Below are 18,480 nucleotides of genomic sequence, written 5' to 3'. Positions count from 1 at the left end.
CCTCCCCTCAACACTGATACAAATTTTGAAAGAACAAATTTTGCTCAAAATAATCGAAAGATCTGATAACAATATCTTCAGGGATACCATGTCCATCTTCCTCCTCCCCTCCTGTGCCCTGGGACAAGGATTGTAAATTATGCAATCCGCCCATTATTTTCATGCAGGATTTATCAGTAGAAAAAAAAAGAATGCTCGATTTTGTGTGTGTCCGAAAAGGCTAAGGGTATTAAGTTGAAACCACGGGGAATGTGAAACTATGTCCGCCATGTACACTCAGTTTATTAAAAAGGCGTATCTGTAATATCTTAAGAAAGAAGGTGGAACTTTGGGGAATGTTAAGGCGTATGTTAAACTAAATCTAAAGTCACTATGTGCATTCAGATTATCAAAAAAGTGTATCTCCATTGTCTTAAGAATGACTGAGGGTATTCATTTAAAACTTTCAGGTCATTGCCCCTGGAGATGACAGCTCTTCCCATTCCCTGGAGCAAGTTTTAAGGGGGTTATGTATGTTACCCTTTATTAACGTGTAAGATCCTCTGGGAATGACTGCTCTTCCCAGCACCTGGGGTAAATTTTATGGGTTACGTATGTTGCCCTTTGTTAATGTATAAGGTTTTTCATTGGAAAGAAGGGGCATTTGGATCCTGGATCTAACAAAACGGTTAGCGTTTTATTTCAAAAATTAAAGAAAATATTTATAGGGGTGTCGGACATAGTCAAATCACACGTTATGTGCATGCTGGTTGTCCAAAAGGCGTTTCAGCAACATCCAAGGGACGACCGAGGTAACAAGTTTTCAGATGCTCCCTTTCCTAAACACCGACTGAAATTCTAAAAACAAATGTTCAAAATGTCTAATAACTATGTCTTTAAGGATGTCATGGCTCTCACAGCCCCAGGACAAGGATTATAAATTGTCCAATATACCTTTTGTTTAGTATACACAAAAAAATATGTTTGTAATATTCTAAAAAAGCTAAGTGCATTACGTTGAAACTTTCAGGTGTATTTAGGGGGATGTTGCAAAGTGGTCGTAAGGCAACGAGTTCCCAATGCCCTTTTTGGCTGCCTTCCAAATAAATCTGATGAAAAATTTTAAATAAGTATTTTGTTGAAAATTGTCCGAATGTCAAAGAATTATGCTCCCGGGGATGATATAACCACCAACAGCCCCTACGACAGGGGTTCTAAGTTATGCAAGGCAATCAATGTTAAAAGCTTTTATTGAAAAAAGAGGGTATTTTTGACCCTTGGCTTCAAAGATGGACTAGGGTGTTAAGATGAAAATTTAAGAAAATTTTGAGAGTATTGTCGAAAACAATCAAAACACTGTTTATATGCTCATTGTCAAAATGGTGCATTTGTAATATCTAAGGAATGACTGAGGGTATTATGTTAAAATCTTCACAAATATGTCGAAGAGTGATCAAAGGGCAACCATCTTCCCCCCTTGCCTTTTTTAAAAGCATAAAGATCAAATGATTAGACCTCGAAGGATGAAAAAATCTCCAATAGCCCCTGGGGGAAGGGTTGTAAGCTATACAAGTTGTTCATTGTTCATATATAAGGCTGGTTGTTGGGAAAAAGGGGTATGTTTGATCCTGGGTCTCCAAAATTGTTTTAGGGTATTAAGATGAAACTTTCAGAAATTGTTGAGGGGGATAGCGAACATTTTGCAGTCATTTTGTTCAAAATATTTAAAAGATCTAACAATAATGCCGCTTGGGATGCCATGCCCCCAAATTTCCACTGGACAGGGATTATTATGCAATATGTCTATTTGTTCATGCAGGATTTATCATTAGGAAAGAGGGTGATGTTTGGTCCTGGTTTTGTCCAAGAAGACTAAGGATATTGAGGTGAAATTTCGGAGAATATTGAGCTAAATGAAAAGAAATTATGTTCGTCCAGGTTATCAAAAAGTCGTGTCGGCCATATTCTAGGAACGGGTAAGGTATAACCTTGAAACTCTCATGGCCACTACTACTGCAACTACTTCTGTGATTGCAACTTCGGATACTTGCTACAGTTACTGCGACTACTTGCGAAGGCATCTAAGACTACTTTTGACGGCGAGTACTTGTAACAGTGACGATTAGTGACTTAGGCTACGACTGATTAGCCTGCGACTACTTGTGACTGTGAGAAAATTGCTTCGAGAAAATTTTAAAGAAGATATTGAACAAAATCAGAGTAACGACGGCTGAGTATATTAAAATGAAACTTTTAGTACATCCCCAATTGTCCTATTTGGATGCCCCTTCACTACACTGATCAAAATTCTTAATAGAAAACTTCGTGTTCAAGATATTCAAAAGGTCCAATAATTATGCCTCCGGTGATGCCAAGTCTTCCACAGCTCCCCGGGAAAGGCTTGTAAATTATGCCACTTGCAGCTTAACCATTCTTGAACAGGCAGAATTTGTCCCTGGAAATGAGGAGTGATTCATTCTCGGTAGGTGAAGAAATCTATCGGATGTCAGTGTGAAATTCCAGGAGATGTTGAGGGAGATGATGAACTAAATTAAAAGACCCTGTGTGAATCCAGGCTAGCAAGAGGGGTAAATTGCAATATCTTTGGAAACGGCCAACTTTATTACCTTGAAACCTTCCGAGCTACTGCTACTATTGTGGCTGCAACTGTGTGACTGGTTGATATTGCGATTTGGCTACTTGTAACTACGACTATTTCTCCTTCTCATTAATGTCAAGAAATTTTGATGGACATGTTGTTCAGAAACGATACAAACGATTGATATCCTGAGTGTCAACGTCTGACAGTCACATGTGACGGCTGAAAGTATTAAGCTGTAAATTTCATTGTATATTTAGTAGTACTTGCAGGGCAAAGAATCCTCCCTGTCCTTTTTGGAGATCCCCCTCAGCACTTATCAAAGTCATAAATAGCGACTTAGTTCAAAATGGGTTAAAGGTCAAATGATTGCGTCAGTGGATAAGATAAGAGATAAGATAATATTTATTTGCAAAAGAACTATCACAAGCTCTAAAGAGCCGAATTCGCTTTATATGTCACTAAAAGCTAAGAAAAAAATCAAAATAGTACATTAAGTCAAACACTTAAAATTAAAAGGAATTAAAAAAGCAAAATCATCAAAGAATAAATCATCAAAGATAAACTTAACAATTGAATTACAAAAACATTGCAGTAAAAAGGGGAATTTGGCAATTACATGATCACAAATTATTATTAAGGTGTTTCAGAATAAATGGTATAAAACTTTTGCGAAACCTTTCTGTAACAGCATGAATCGGAGAGTAAGTTGGGATTGCTAAGGAGGCTGACCGGGGGAGTCGGAGTCTAATGGGATTGTGAAAATCAGGGAGTAAGTCCTCAGTGCGGGGATTGGAAATGACTGATTTAGCGAAAACCAGGCAAATTTTTTCCCTCCTTTCTTTTAAGGTGGTAATGCGCGCAGCTTTAAGGAGGAAGGAGTATGGAATTTTGCCTTCTTTGTAAATGATCCTGAGCGAACGCTTTTGGACCGACTCGATTTTGTCACTAAGTTCATTTGAAAGTTGCGAATGCCAGACCGGACATGCATATTCCAATAACGGCCTGATAAAGGATAAGTAAACACGGAGGGAATGTATCTTAGGACAATTAAATTTGTTTAGTAGCTTAAAAATGGATAGTGAAACATTTGCTTGTTTAACAATGTTGGATACATGTGTTTCCCACTTAAGATCATTAGAAATTGTGACACCAAGAATCTTAACATGTTTCACTAGCATTTCGCATGGGATCGGATCGCAAAAAGCAGGAGTAGATTTCAAGAAGTTGATTGTCATTATCTGTGATTTAGTGGGATTTACTGTCATATTTAGATTCTTGGATTTATCCGAACATTGGGTTAGGATTTCAACGGGGTCACTTTTAATATTCCTATGACATACTTCAAGGATCGACAAGTCATCAACATATTTCCATCGTTGGGGGAACTCCATGCCAATTTCGTTAATCATGACAAGAAATAATAGTGGTCCCGATAAGGTTCCTTGAGGTATTCCACAGTACCTAGGGAGGGGGTTAGAGAAGGTGTTTTTGTATTTTACAACTTGTGATCTGTCTGAAAGGAACGATATAACAATATTTACTAAGAGTGGGTCAATTTCAAAGTTATCATGTAGTAAACGAATTAGGGTAGTGTGGTCAACTAAGTCAAACGCTTTTTGGAAATCGACTAAAACCAGGTTTAGCCAAACATTTGGTTTCTCATAGTTCACTTAGGATCGTGTGAATCAAGTGTACAAGGTAATGGGTGGTGGAGGTTTTTCTTAAATTACCAAACTGTCGGATGTCAATGCGTGGTATAATTTTAATTTTAAGCCAGTCACAAAGGAACCCTTCGTAAAGCTTAGAAAAAACTGGAGTGAGTGTAATAGGACGCATGTTGGTTATAGTCAGACTGGAAGATTTCTTTGGGATGGGTGTTATAAAACCAAGTTTCCAGCAACTTAGGAATTTACCAGATTTTGTAATTTGGTTAAAAATATCAGATAAAGGTCCAGCAATTGTGTCTGAAAAGGCTTTAATCAAGTCAATTGGGATGTCTAATGGGCAAGTACTTGATTTTTTGAGCTTTTGAATTTTATTTATAATATCAGAGGGAGAAATTTGGGGGAAAGAGGTGGAGGGAGGAATAGTTTGACCTGAGCCAGTGAAAGGGGGGAGACTTTGAACTATGGACGCAAGATGCAGGTTCAAATCGTTGGCTATCTTGGAAGGGGGCTCAGGGAGATGAAAATTAACTTCAACAGGCAAATATTTGTAAATTATGCAATATGTTCATTGTTTACATACAGGAATAATCTTGGGAAAGGGTGGGGGTAATGTTAGACCCTGGGTGTGTCAGATTAAGGTGAAAATTCCAGGCTGTACTGGGAGGAGGGTGCTAAGTTAAATCAAAAGGCACCATGTACATCCAGGTTATCAAAAGGAAGTATCTGCAATATCTTAGGAGTGGCTAAGGGTATTAGCTTAAAATTTCAGAACCACTATTGCTAATACTACTCTGACTGTGACTACGCTTGCTACTATTTGCGACTGCGACAATGGTCGCAGTACTTGTAATCCAATACTTGCAATTCTAATTATTTGTGACGACTACAACCAGTTGCGTCTGCGACATCACTGTGACTACAACTTCTTACAAGTGCAAATACGGACGTATTTCGACAACCTGTGCTGCTACTTGCGACTGAGACTACTTGCAATTGAAAGTGCGAGAACTTGTCACTGTAACTGCTACTATTTGTGACAAATGGGCTGATATTTGTAGCCCATTTGTGGGCTACAAACAAAGGTTTGCAGCCCAAAACTTTTGGGCTACAAAGTTTTATTGTACCCTGCTTGTCAAAAGGGTATGGTACACCGAGGTTGTTAAAAGGGCTTATCTGGAATATCTCACGAATGGCCAAGGTTGTTGATATGAAAGTTTCAGGGAATATTGAGGGTGACGCTGCTCTAGATCAAAAGACGCTAGTTACATCCGAGTTGTCATCTCAGCGTATCTATATTGATCTCAGGGACGACTACAGGTATTAATTTGAAACTTCCTTTAAATGTAAAAGAGGATGTTAAAATAAAATCTTTGTTTCTCTTAATTGAAATTGTGTTTAGTTGTAATCATAAAATTTGCCGAAAATTCCCAAAAATACTAGACTTAAGCGGAATTAAAGAATTCAGTGATGTACTGACATTGAAATGTAGAAGTATCAAAACCTTTAAATGTGTGGATTGATGTGGGAATTCGCATAGAATTGTTTGTTAAACGTCTTTTTAGAAAAACACAAATGAAATGGTTGAACTATTTTTTTAGAAGTCTTCCATTTTTATTTTACGAAAATAATTGATAAATCTTTAAGAAGAGACGAAGATTCTAAACTTTATTATTTTTCCTTTGTTGCTTAGATTTTTTCACGTTTTCTTGAATATTTTTTTCTTTTCCAAATTCTTTTCACTACATTTGTAGACTTTAGACGAAAACCAGAATTAAACAAATTATTTACAGAGGTCCGGCTGGTGTTCGTGCTCAAGCAATAGATCCAAGTGGAAATATGGTTGATGACTTTGTGTTTGATATGGGTGTTGGTGAAATTGGGAAAAGAGTGTTACATGTCCGCAATGCACCATCGCCTGCAGCAACAAGCTCACTGTCCATTGCCAAAATGGTTGCAAATAAAGTTGAAGCCGAGTTTCTTGTGTGATAATAAGGATTTTATAGTCGTAATATAGTTTTCTAGCATTAGAAAAATGACTTTATTACTGTACGCAATGTGTTCCATGTGTATGTTCATCATGTCATATACTGGCCTATAAGCCTGTGATGAGCCGATAGGGTCTTTGCATTTTAGGGTTAGCTTTTTATTCCAGTTAAAATTCAAAATTTGATGGGGTAAATTGTATTTTAGGTTTTGGTGTTTATGCTTTTTTCCCATTGACCAACAAATATTGCTCTGTAAATACTATTCAGAACTTTTTGGAAAAAAAATTGGACCTTCAAGACTTTATATTGAAGTCTAGCAAATCGGATTGGTACGTTATATCAGAGATAAACTAAGTGTTTTATTGTTTGACGGTTAATATTTATACCTACAGTGTTTCTGTGTATTATCATTGCGCCAAAGTGATTATATCATAGGGCTACCACTTCTTGTATATTGAATTTATTTTGAGGTTTTCCGATTTTGGTTTCCCTTCATGAGAAAAACAACGTGTTAATATGACTACTGTTCTTGGATTCTTTTCAAAACTTACAATTTCTTGGAAGTGAATCTTGGAATATAAGGAAACACCCAATGGTAGCCTTATCACATAGTTTACAAGGAAATTAATTGTCTACTAAAGTTTTAGTTATGACTGTCACGTAAGGAGAAACTTTAATGGCAACAGACATATTTAAAGTAAAATCCGGGATGTTTGTTTGTCTCTAAACTTTCCTCGCGAACAAAAAGCATGATATGGATCATAGCGCCAAACCATCCACAGAATTGTTTATTTGGATTTTTGGCTTGTCGTTGTCATGTATACACAAAGGTTAAAGTGAGAGGTGGTAAAGAAAACTGAAATATCTTTTGATTTGGGGAACTTAGTGACAAAATAACTTCTGAGGCCAGTTTGATTGTTGGACAAAATTAGAAGAATAATATGGGTTTTAAGCTTATCTGTAGCTATTGATCATCAGGTATCAATTGTTGAATAAACTAATTTATCGACCAGGTATTTGTCGTGTCTCAATAAGACTTGTTTGAATTTAGATTCTGTGTCAAAATAAGCGAATCTTCTCTCAAAAATAAACACTATCAACACCTTAACCCTGATAATATATTGTGAAAAGTAATCTTAAACACCTTCTTACTATTATAGAATGGTGTGATTACCTTAAAACATGGTAATTATACTGAAATAATGATTAAAGAAAAATATCCCAAATTGAATTTGTATTGGGCGGAAGCTAGCAACATAGTGACATTGAAATTTGGTGATTAAACTAGAGTGAGAAATAAAATCCTGAAATGCTTGGGATTTTATGGAAGCAGGTGAGCTTTAAGTACGTGAGCTTTAAACACGTGAGCTTTAAACCGTGAGCTTTAAACACGGTAATTGTTCTGGAATGTTAATTAAAAGAAATCCATAAATAATTGTGGAGTTTTGATGGAATTTGGACTCGGAATAACATTCAGAAATAATAATGAAGGTGGAATGAGAATAAAAAAAGGTATTGAAATATATTAGGTTTTAATGGAAGTAGGCCTTGGGCATAAGTTCTAAACATAGTAAATATAATGGACTGCCGATTAAAAAGAAAACAGCAGGCTATCAAATGTTTTAGAGGTTGGTGCAAAGTTGACCATAATATAACGTCCATATCAGTACTTAAACTTGAATCAGAATTTTAAAAAATATTCAGAATAATTTAAAGAAATTTTTACACTGCATATAAGCTTTATACACGGTGGAAAGTGGGAGGAGGATTAAATAAGGAGGAATCATTTCAAGATTTCGAAGAATTAAGCCACATAATGCAATATAAACATGGCTGGGTTTAGGGAAGTGGGTTCACCAGTGGGCTTACCTTGGGCTGTTTAATGTGTTGACGAAGTTCGGAAGTGTAACCAGTGATGTTATTGAACGTGAACTTTTTAAATGTTAAAAAGATCAACCATGAAATTTTCTTTTTTCGACAAAACTTAAGATCTTGTTTAAGAAGGTCGTTTGGGCTAACCCCCTTTTCTTGTTGTTTGTTTTCTTTGTTTTCTGGTTTTAGCTTTGCAAGTTTTTTTTTCTTTTAGTTTCATTGTTAATGTTTCTTGGGTTCAATGTAAAACTTGCGGAAATCCTCAAAAGCAGTAGGTTTCCCTGAATAAAGAATATGCGTTTGCAGAATGTACTTAAAATCCTTCCATTCTTTAAAACCTTTATGTCAGCATATTTTTTTTTTACAGCAGCTTGACATCGAAAGCTTCCTGTTTTTATCTATAGTAAATATTATTTGAAAAATCATTCGCAGGGGAATCTGTACGTTTCTGGAATAGGCTTCGAAGGAACTTCCCAGGTAAAAATAAGAAAATTTTGGCTTAAAAATGAAAAGAAATTGTCAGACTATGTTTGTTTTGGTCATTTGTTTGGTCAGTTTGTTTATGGTCAGCGTACGAAAGACTCTTTACTATTGTTTAGAAACTTGATCCTATACTTAGGAGGAGGGTATGGATTGTAAAACATGTGAGGGTTTTAGACGAATCAAAACTTTGCTGACTTAGGTGGCGATGGAAAAGGTGGTCAATTTAGACCCACCCCGGGTGCTCTTGAATGCAAAACTTGCATATAAATACGGAGTCCACAGTTGAAAAATGGCTAGGAAACCTAGAAATTAATTTTGCTTGGCCCCTCGCTCTTCCTGTCAATTTCTCCCTCTTCATTTTGGAATTTTTTTTTTTTTGCGTTTTTCATAAAAAAAACGAAAAACTAAAAAATTGACTCCCACCATAGGTTTTGAATTTTTTTATTTTCTTTAAAAAATAATATATCCTATCATATATTAATAATATACAATACATTATAACCCTGTATGTGACGCATTGTATTTTTTATATATAGCTCCCATTCAGGTCTTATTATGCTTTATCATGTCCCACTAATTTGGTTTGACTAGTAACTTTATTGAGGTAATATCAAAAAGAAGGAGTTTGTGAAATCAACTCTTTTAGTCACCTCGTTTAGGGGAAGGACCCTTTTTTTCCAGAACTAAGGAGATTTTCATATACTCAGGTCTTTGAAGAAGAAGTTTAAAATCAATGAATTATGCGTGTTATGCGTGTTTATAAACTGCATAAATAGTAGATTCTGTTGATACAAATATTGTAGTCCAATTTTTTTGAGAATTTTGGTTTCTATTGACAGCAGTATAATTTTAATTAAAGTTATTAATTAAATTAAAGTTATTATATTAATTAAATTATTACGAGGTGTTTGATTCAAGGATCTGTTAAGAGATTGAAGAACTCTATTGAATTTTTCTATTAAAATTTCCCTATTCTACTTATACATTAGAATTATTCTACCTTTTGTGTATAAATTATTGTGTACGTTGTTTTGTTTTTGAAACTTGTTAAAACTGTTGTTCAATCTGTTGATTATAAAAATGTATTCGACAATAAACCCTTAGCAATATTTTTCTTTATGATCCTGTTCTCTGAAAGGTTCATATCTAGGGTATTAATGAACATTAGACTATGCATGGTACATATAGAAAACGAACTATTTATGGTAGACATGGGCAAAATACCAGATGTCATATGCAACCCCTAAAGGCTTTTAATTTGCTCTTACTACTACTACTACTAACAACTCACCGCAGCACCAAGCCACCTAAGGCCAACACAGCTACACATGCTCATCGTCCATCCCAATCTATTCAAAATCTCCCTCTTTCCACCCTCCCACGAAGTTCCCATAATCCTTAAATATTTCTTTATGGCATCTTCCCACCCCAACCACAGACGACCTACTTTCTGTTCAGCCCTAGACGGTTGACTGAAAAGGGCAACCTGTCATACTTCCGCAGAACGTGCCCTAGCCATCTTGACCTTTCTCTCATTATTCATTCTTATCTTGTATAGTCAGTTCTTTCCATGATAAATTATAATAGTGAGGTGCCCATTCATGGTTTTTTGGGTGAAGGTTTTTTTCCGGTGCAAAGTTTTATAAGGATCCGGTGCAAAGATCGATTTGGACCTTCTACTTTAATAATTTCATTCCGGTCTGTATATGTAAGTTTTCACTTAAACCATGTTATATTTGTCTATGAGTATATTCTCCTTTTTATAAAATGACCTTTAGACACTATACTTTGTAGTGGTCAGACAAATCTTCCACAACCAAAAAGTGGCTTCACACGGATCAGGTGCAAAAATATTGTCAATAAGAGAAGAAGAGAAATTAGGTCAAATCAAGTCGGAAAAATACATACTAGGTTTATGCCCTATGATAGAATACACTACACTCTAAGAAATGCAGTATATGCCTATCAACTCTTTGCTTAGTAGATGGAAGATTATCTATTAAATACAGGTTTAAATTACCCATTTTAATCTTTCGAAACTTTTTTGGCACTTAGGGACAGAAAAAGTCTTTTATTCGAGCTTGAAAATTGTCAATATTCATTTTACTGACATAATATTCACCAAAAATAAGCTTCACATACCCTAAAGATATCTGTATCTGTTTCATGAAGGAGATTTTCAATTGCACCCTCTCCGCTATTTCCTCCTGGACAGTTCTAGAATAATATCCGTCGTGTAACAGGACTTCTCGGGAGAAAATCACCAGAGAACGAGTTTTTGTTGGGAGGGATAAGAATGTTATTAGGAGTTTAATTCTTAATATTAGCTAATGGTGCTTGAAGTGTTAAAGAGAATTAAATCAGTTTTTCCTCAAAGGAAAGCCATAATGCCCTGCTTGTAGCCAAATAGTAACTTATCAAACATAAAAAAAATAAAAAAATATTCTCACCACTGCAAAGGATTCTTATGCATAAAATAAGAATTGTACATAAGAAAAGAGTTCATGATTCATGAAGGAGATTTTCAATTGCACCCTCTCCGCTATTCCCTCCTGGACAGTTCTAAAATAATATCCGTCGTGTAACAGGACTTCCCGGGAGAAAATCACAAGAGAACGAGTTTTTGTTGGGAGGGATAAGAATGTTATTAGGAGTTTAATTCTTAATATTAGCTAATGGTGCTTGAAGTGTTAAAGAGAATTAAATCAGTTTTTCCTCAAAGGAAAGCCATAATGCCCTGCTTGTAGCCAAATAGTAACTTATCAAACATAAAAAAAATAAAAAAATATTCTCACCACTGCAAAGGATTCTTATGCATAAAATAAGAATTGTACATAAGAAAAGAGTTTTTTATATGCGATTCTAATACTAATTAAATGAAAAAAACAAGTTTTTTAAATGAAGGTAAGGAGCGACATTAAAACTTAAAACGAACAGAAATTACTTCGTATGTGAAAGGGGCTTTTCCTCCTCGACACCCCGCTCTTTACGCTAAAGTTTTTTATTGTTTTAAAAAGTAGAGTTGCGAGAAAGAATCAAATTTTAGCGCAAGGAGTGGTGTCGAGGAGGAAAACTCCCTTTCACATACGGAGTAATTTCTGTTCGTTTTAAGTTTTAATGTCGCTCCTTACTTTCATTTCAAAAAACTTGTTTTTTTTATTTAATTTCTGAAAGTTTTTGAATCAATGCATGTCTGATTTTGGCTCTCCGTACATAAATTAATAAAAGTGAAATTTGCATATTAATTCTTTTTTTGGCTAAATGGCTTTCTCTTAGTTTTGATCAGACGATTTTGAGAAATAAGGGGTGGGGAAGGAGGCCTAGTTGTCCTCCAATTTTTCGGTTACTTAAAAAGGCAACTAGAACTTTTAATTTTTAACGAACGTTTTTATTAGTAAAAAATATACGTAACTTAAGAATTAACTTACGTAACAAACTTTTATATTCTTATATTTTTGATTATATATATGAGGGGGTTTGTCCCTTCGTTAATACCTCGCTCTTCACACTAAATCTTAAGTTTTGTCCCAATTCTTTAAGAATGAACCCTGAATCAGAAAGGCCGTAGAATAAATAGTTGAAATTACTAAAAATAATTTAGCATAAAGAGCGAAGTATTTATCTCCTCCTAAATACCTCGCTCTATATGCTAAAGTATTTTTAGAACCCCTCATATGCGTAATATTCTCTGTTCGTTTTAAGTTTTAATGCTTCTCCTTACTTTCAACTGAAAAAACTTTTTCTTGTTTATATCTTCATTCTTTTTTTTAATAGTAATGCTAGAAAATCTTTTCACCCTTTTCATTGAATATCTCTTCCCCCATGAAATATTCCTCCAAGGAAAGATCCTCCCATATAGCCCCCTCCCCTGAACCCCACACCCAAACCAAGAAAATCCCCCTGAAAACGTCGATACACTTTCCAATAACCATTACTGTATGTAAACATTGATCAAAGTTTGTAACTTGCAGCCCCTCCCCCAGGGACTGTGGGGGGGGGGGGTAAGTCATCCCCAAAGACATAGTTATTATGGTTTTCGACTATGCGGAACAAAATGGCTATCTAAAAATTTTGATCCGTTGACTTTGGGGAAAAAATGAGCGTGGGAGGGGGCCTAGGTGCCCTCCAATTTTTTGGGTCACTTAAAAAGGGCACTAGAACTTTTCATTTCCGTTAAGACTTCCGTTAAGATCCTATGACTTTTAGGGGGTGTTTCTCCCTATTTTCCAAAATAAGACAAAATTTCTAAGGCTCGTAACTTTTGATGACAAAGACTAAATAAAAAAAACAAAGACTAAATTGATGAAACTTGTATATTTAAAATCAGCATAAAAATCTGATTCTTTTGATATATCTTTTAGCATCAAAATTCCGTTTTTTTAGAGTTTCGTTTACTATTGAGCCGGGTCGCTCCTTACTACAGTTTGTTACCACGAACTGTTTGATAAGAAAAGAGTCTTAGGTCGTATTACGTCTTTATAAGAGATAATTGAATTTTCTTACTGATTTACTGGCATCTTTTGTAAAAAGGATATTTCTTTGAAAAGATTAGGAAATTTTCAATATCGACTTCTTTTTTTGAAGCTTTGTCTCGAAGTTTTTTATTTGCTTCCAAAACCATGACTTTGCCATTTATATTGCTAAATTTTAATTTTGTAAAATTCCGTTTTGTTCCGCGATATGAAATTCACATCGAACGTGTAATTTCAGTAATAGGTCATTAATTTTATTAAAAATCTCCTCTTTTGATGAACACTTCAAGTTCCATGCAATAATATTTTTTGCCGTTCATCATTTTCTGCAATTAGCACTTAGTGGTCCGAGACTGAAATTTTTAATGATAGGTCTTTAACCTCCTCATTTAGCTTTGTAACGGAACCATCATGAACTTGATTTGAGCGTTTCAAGTCTATGTTCCGGTAGTATACAGTGGTTATATCAGGTCTAATTTCTGTTATTTTATTTCCTAGACCTTTCACTCAATCTCAAGTGATTTTGACAGTTAGTAAAGTCTATTGTACAATTACTGCAAGATTTTGAATGGATTTATGTTTGATTGTTGATTCAGTCGTTCAATGTTGATCAGTATTGATTCAGAGTTCAAGGTGTGAGAACCTCTTTTTGGATTGAACCTATCACTAATATTTGGTAAAGGATTATCGTCACTACCTGACCCGTAGCCAATATTTTCATAATAATTAATTCAGTGTCCAAAGAATTATAAATAAGCGGATTATTTTCAGCTTGAGTGAAAATTCCCTCGGGAACTGTGAATTCTCTTATTGATATTTTCATGACCTTTATATGATATAGGTCAGGATTAAACAGTTGTGAAAATAAATTATAATTTCCGATATTATAGACGATTGCGTTACGATAAAGGTTAGAGGAGAGAAGTAAGCAGAATGGTGGGGGAGAGCTGTTTGCAAGAGCCGTGGTACCCGCCGGGCTTGTCCCTTAAATTGTGGGGATAAGGTAGACAGCGTCCAACGCTTCCCTTACTTCTCTCGCAAGTGAACCTTCAATCTAGAGAAAATGGGAACTGGTAATTGGTGCGAAGATGAACTTTTCTACAATTCAGTCCTGTGCTTTGTACAGAAAAATCATGCTAAAGGAGTTTCGCCCAATGCGATAAAAGAGTACATGGCTGATTTCTTCGAGTCTTCTTCTCTTTGTGAGACCCGTAAATTGCTTTTTTTAAAGCTTTTTCCGAATGAAGTCCCATCGAAGCGCGAAGGAGCCAATGCTGCATTGAACTGTGCTTCGGGCATTATTTCTTTGCTTGTAAAGCGCGATTCCCAGAACATGAAGCTTCCGGACTTTGTCATTAAGTGTCCCAGCGAAGTGCCAATGATCCCTGTTGATGCCTTCAGTACCCTCAGTGCCAAGGTGAACTCTTGTCTTGAACAGCTGCGTGATATTGCGTCCAAGGTTACTGATGGACAGTCTAAGCTTGTAGCCCCTACTCAAAAGACGAAAAAACCGTCCTACGCTGTCATTGTAAGAAACCCACCCCCGGAGCTCAGCGACCCTACCCTTCGCATGAAGAAGCTCAAAACATTGGATGGACACGACGGGATCGTGACTGAAATCTAAGCCACACAGCAGAAGCTGGGTTGTGATGGTACGTGATAAGGGCTCAGCTGACACGCTGGCTGCAGCTGTTACTAGCTCCATTCCAAGCGTTGAAACCAAAGCAATTGATAAAAAGCCTTTAGCAGTTGTCCGTGAAATACCAGATAACTATTCAAGAGCTGATTTAGAGGCCTCAGTAGAGGGACTTATTAGTGCTAATTAAATCGGCAATTCTTGCACTTTTCGTCTCGAGTTTATCAACAAAGCCGCTCTGAACGCGGTACTGGAGTCGGGAATCCGTATTGGGTACGAAATTTTTCGCGCTAAGCCCTTTCAATCCATTCCGTGTCGATGCTTTCGCTGTCAAAGTACTAATTGGAATACTGATTGGAGCTTGTCTCCGCTCACCAGCACAACCCAAGTGTTCCACATGTTCTGGCCCTCATGTGAATTCCAAGGAAAACCTTTGCCAAGCCTCGCCAAAATGTGCAAATTGCACTATGGAACACCTAAGTTTTAGTCTGAAATGTAAAGTTCTCCGATCGGCATCTCAGCAATGCTAATAAATGAATGCTTAAACTCCGTTTAGCTTTGTGTCCCTTAATATTAATAGTACAAAAGACAAGGATCTACTGATTAGTGAGCTGCTTGAAAATAATATTGCGTTTTTACAGGAGCACCTTCTCTCTAAAGTGAATGTTGATAGCCTAAAGCGTTTTTGGACCCATTATACCTTCTTGAGAGCCGCCCAGAAAACCCTTTGGTAGACCATCAGGAGGTCTGGCCATCTATTTCAGACATAAGACACAGCCGATATTATTGTAAAGTGACGCTAACATCTTAGTGATAAAATGTGGTGATACCGCATTTATTAACATTTATTTCCCCTGTAATAAAAAGACTGTGCAGTCATTCTCTAGTTTTTCACAAGCATGCAATCGCCTACGAACACTACTTAGCGACCTTTCAAAACAAAATACCAAATGGGTTCTCGCCGGCGACATGAGCACTGACTTATTATCTAATTCTGACCGATCTGAAATCTTTCTCGATTCACTACCCGAAGGGTTCCATCTTGATGATAAAGATCTTCTATTTACTTATATTCACAATCGTGGTGGTCTTACTTCCAACCTTGATCATGTAATTGTGTCAGATTCAACTCTACTTTCATCAATAGTTCATGTGGACGACTCTAAAATCAACGACCAATCACGTGCTAACTATCTTGCTCCATGGCGAGCTCTGTGCAACGTAACTCTCCCAAGCGGTTCTCAAAGTTAAATTGGGAAAATACCACTTTATGTATTCACATTGTCCCAGTTATTATCATCTATTAAAGTGCCTTTCCATTTATTGCAAACATCTGTATATACAACTTCAACTCGGATAGATATCAACTCGGTTTATCAGCAAATAGTGTTCTGCCTAAAGTCTGTCGCTAAAAAAGCTGTCCCCGCTGAGCGCGTGCGAACGGGTACTCACATTCCGTTTTGGAAAGTTGATCCTAAAGTGAAGATGGCTAAACAAAAAGCTAAGTTCTAGCTCCGTATGTGGATAGCCTGTGATCGTCCTCCTTCTGGTTCAGTACATCAAATAAAACAGAAAACCAAACGAGAGTACAAATATTCTCTGCATAGAGCGAGACTGAATGCCTGGGATGGTCCTTGTGAGAAGAAATCCTGGGATCGTGTTATAACCAGTGTAAAGTGTTCACCTAAAAATAGCTCTTGCTTGGGACAAAGGAAAACCATTTTGTAGTCTTAATTTTCATTCTATTCAATTGACAAACACTAATAGTAAATCCCAGGTACAGGTACCAAGGTTCTGAGTGATGACTGCAACTCTTTTCAATCAACAATAGTTTCCTATTTAGAGCAATCTAGTATCTTTCTTGAAGATAATTGCTTTGCTAGGGTCTAAATTACTTTTACTCAGAGCCAAGTAGAATAGCCCTTGTATTTGTGATATGCATTAAGATGTGGTATAATTTGACATCCGTTCATCTCTTCATAGCTTTTTTTTCAATTTTTAGAGCTGGCATGCGAAACATTCTACAGGACTGTGTTCATTAAGAACTATATATTTTGGAATAAAAATTCTGCAATTCTATACAACATTTTTGCTCATTTTTTATAGCTTTTTCAAAAATATAGAATGTAGCAGTTTAGAAAGTAAACATGAAATTGTTTTTTAAAGTTTACTTCAAATTTCACAAGAAATATGTGTAGTCTTTAGTTTTTGTTAACTGAGTAGTTAATTAAGTATTTAATTAATTTAATTGATTAATAGTTAAATTAACTAAGTAGTGTAGTCTTCGTTTTTATTAACTTAATAGTTTTTATTAAACAAAATATTTGTCTTTTTCTCATTTGCAAAGCAGTAAGGAGACTGACAAAATCACTTAAGTACTTATCAAGGGTCAACTAAAAAGCGCCTAATATCAGAGGTATAGGAATTACGTTTTAACTATCAACAATGGAGCAGAAAATAAGCAAATTAAAGCTGTGCGACAATCTAGTCTTAATTAAGTAATTAATTAAGCCCCATGATTAATTTTTAAAGCTGGGTTGACCACAGATTAATGAAAATAAAACGTTTATAACAAAAATAAAATCTTAGGATTTCGAGGCAGGGGGAGGGGTATTATGGACCCAAGGGATTCTTAACTGTGTACATTTGTGTACCTAGTCCCGGCTCTCAATTGTGTATAATACTTTTTCATGTGACAGTGTAGTGGATCAATCACCTGAATATTCTTGAAAAACCAGTATAAACCTGTTTATCACAAGGAACTGAAGGACTGTGGCTCTGAGGGATAAATAGCCAAGAAACTTACACAACTCTGTTTTACTGTGCTGGCTACAGAAGTATTTTTAATACAATAATTTTTATTATTTCCTCAATTTTCTATAGCTTGTAATGCTCAAAATTCAAATGATAGAAAAAAGACTTTTATAAGTTATCAAAGCATTTCTTTTGTTAAATTACCAACAGTTTTGGACAAAACAAGACATAAAATAAGGTATGACTGCTTGATTTATAATCGTGGGTTCAAACTTTTTGATTCGCCTCTGTACAGACGAGGTGAATGTTCGTCAATTCATTGAACAACTATTCATAACAAGGAAACGGCATAGATGTCATTGTGCTATTTGTAATAAAAGCCCGTTGATTCTCTCCTCTACTACAATTTGCACTAACTGACATAAGTAGACAAACCCGGATAAGCCTCTGACTCCTCACAGCTTAAATAGTTGCGATTATTAGTACTTTACCCTTGCCAGCTGCCCTTACTCCATGCCTATCTACCTTAGTTCTGCCCTAGGATGGATGATAGACTATCTATCAACAAGTGAAATGTTGACTTTTTTACATAATTCTAAAAAGGGTTGTGCCAACTTTGCCTCTCATTAAGACTATTTGTCTTAGCTTTACTCCAATTAGCCATGGCTCTTAAGTCTTTTAACACTTCCAATAAGTTGATTTTAATTCAAAGTTTTATTTAATTACAAATAGCTTGTACTGCAGCCAAGAAGACTCAACCAATTCAAGAAAAATTCAAGAAAAAAAACCCACTTCAGGGTTTTAAACCTATAATCTTATGTGATTATATGAACGAATAGAAAGATTTATTTTACCAGTGACGATTATGAAAACAAGGGGGACCTCTAATTAATAATCCCTTTGGTGGCACAAGACTAGAACATGGTCAATAGTTCGTGCTTGCCGATGATTAAAATTGCTGAAAGATTAACAATGCAGAAGAATGTAGAACACCAATAATTGAATAACAAGAGAGCTGTTCAAATAACAG

At 35.8% G+C, this 18,480-nt stretch overlaps 1 protein-coding gene across 1 annotated transcript in view; it reads left to right on the top strand.

The window, feature by feature from the left end:
- The window catches only part of LOC136042255 (L-2-hydroxyglutarate dehydrogenase, mitochondrial-like), a 31,846-nt gene extending 24,809 nt beyond the window's left edge, over positions 1–7,037 (top strand). The window contains exon 6 of the mRNA XM_065727200.1: positions 6,039–7,037. Coding sequence (XP_065583272.1) covers positions 6,039–6,234 — 196 coding nt within the window. The 3' untranslated portion in view covers positions 6,235–7,037. The remainder of the gene's footprint in view (positions 1–6,038) is intronic.
- Positions 7,038–18,480: the final 11,443 nt, after the last annotated feature.

The sequence above is a fragment of the Artemia franciscana genome, unplaced genomic scaffold (assembly GCF_032884065.1).
Source record: "Artemia franciscana unplaced genomic scaffold, ASM3288406v1 PGA_scaffold_89, whole genome shotgun sequence".
NCBI classification, from domain to species: Eukaryota; Metazoa; Arthropoda; class Branchiopoda; order Anostraca; family Artemiidae; genus Artemia; species Artemia franciscana.
The sequence above is the reverse complement of the archived record's forward strand: the minus strand, read 5'-3'. Positions and strand labels throughout refer to the sequence as shown.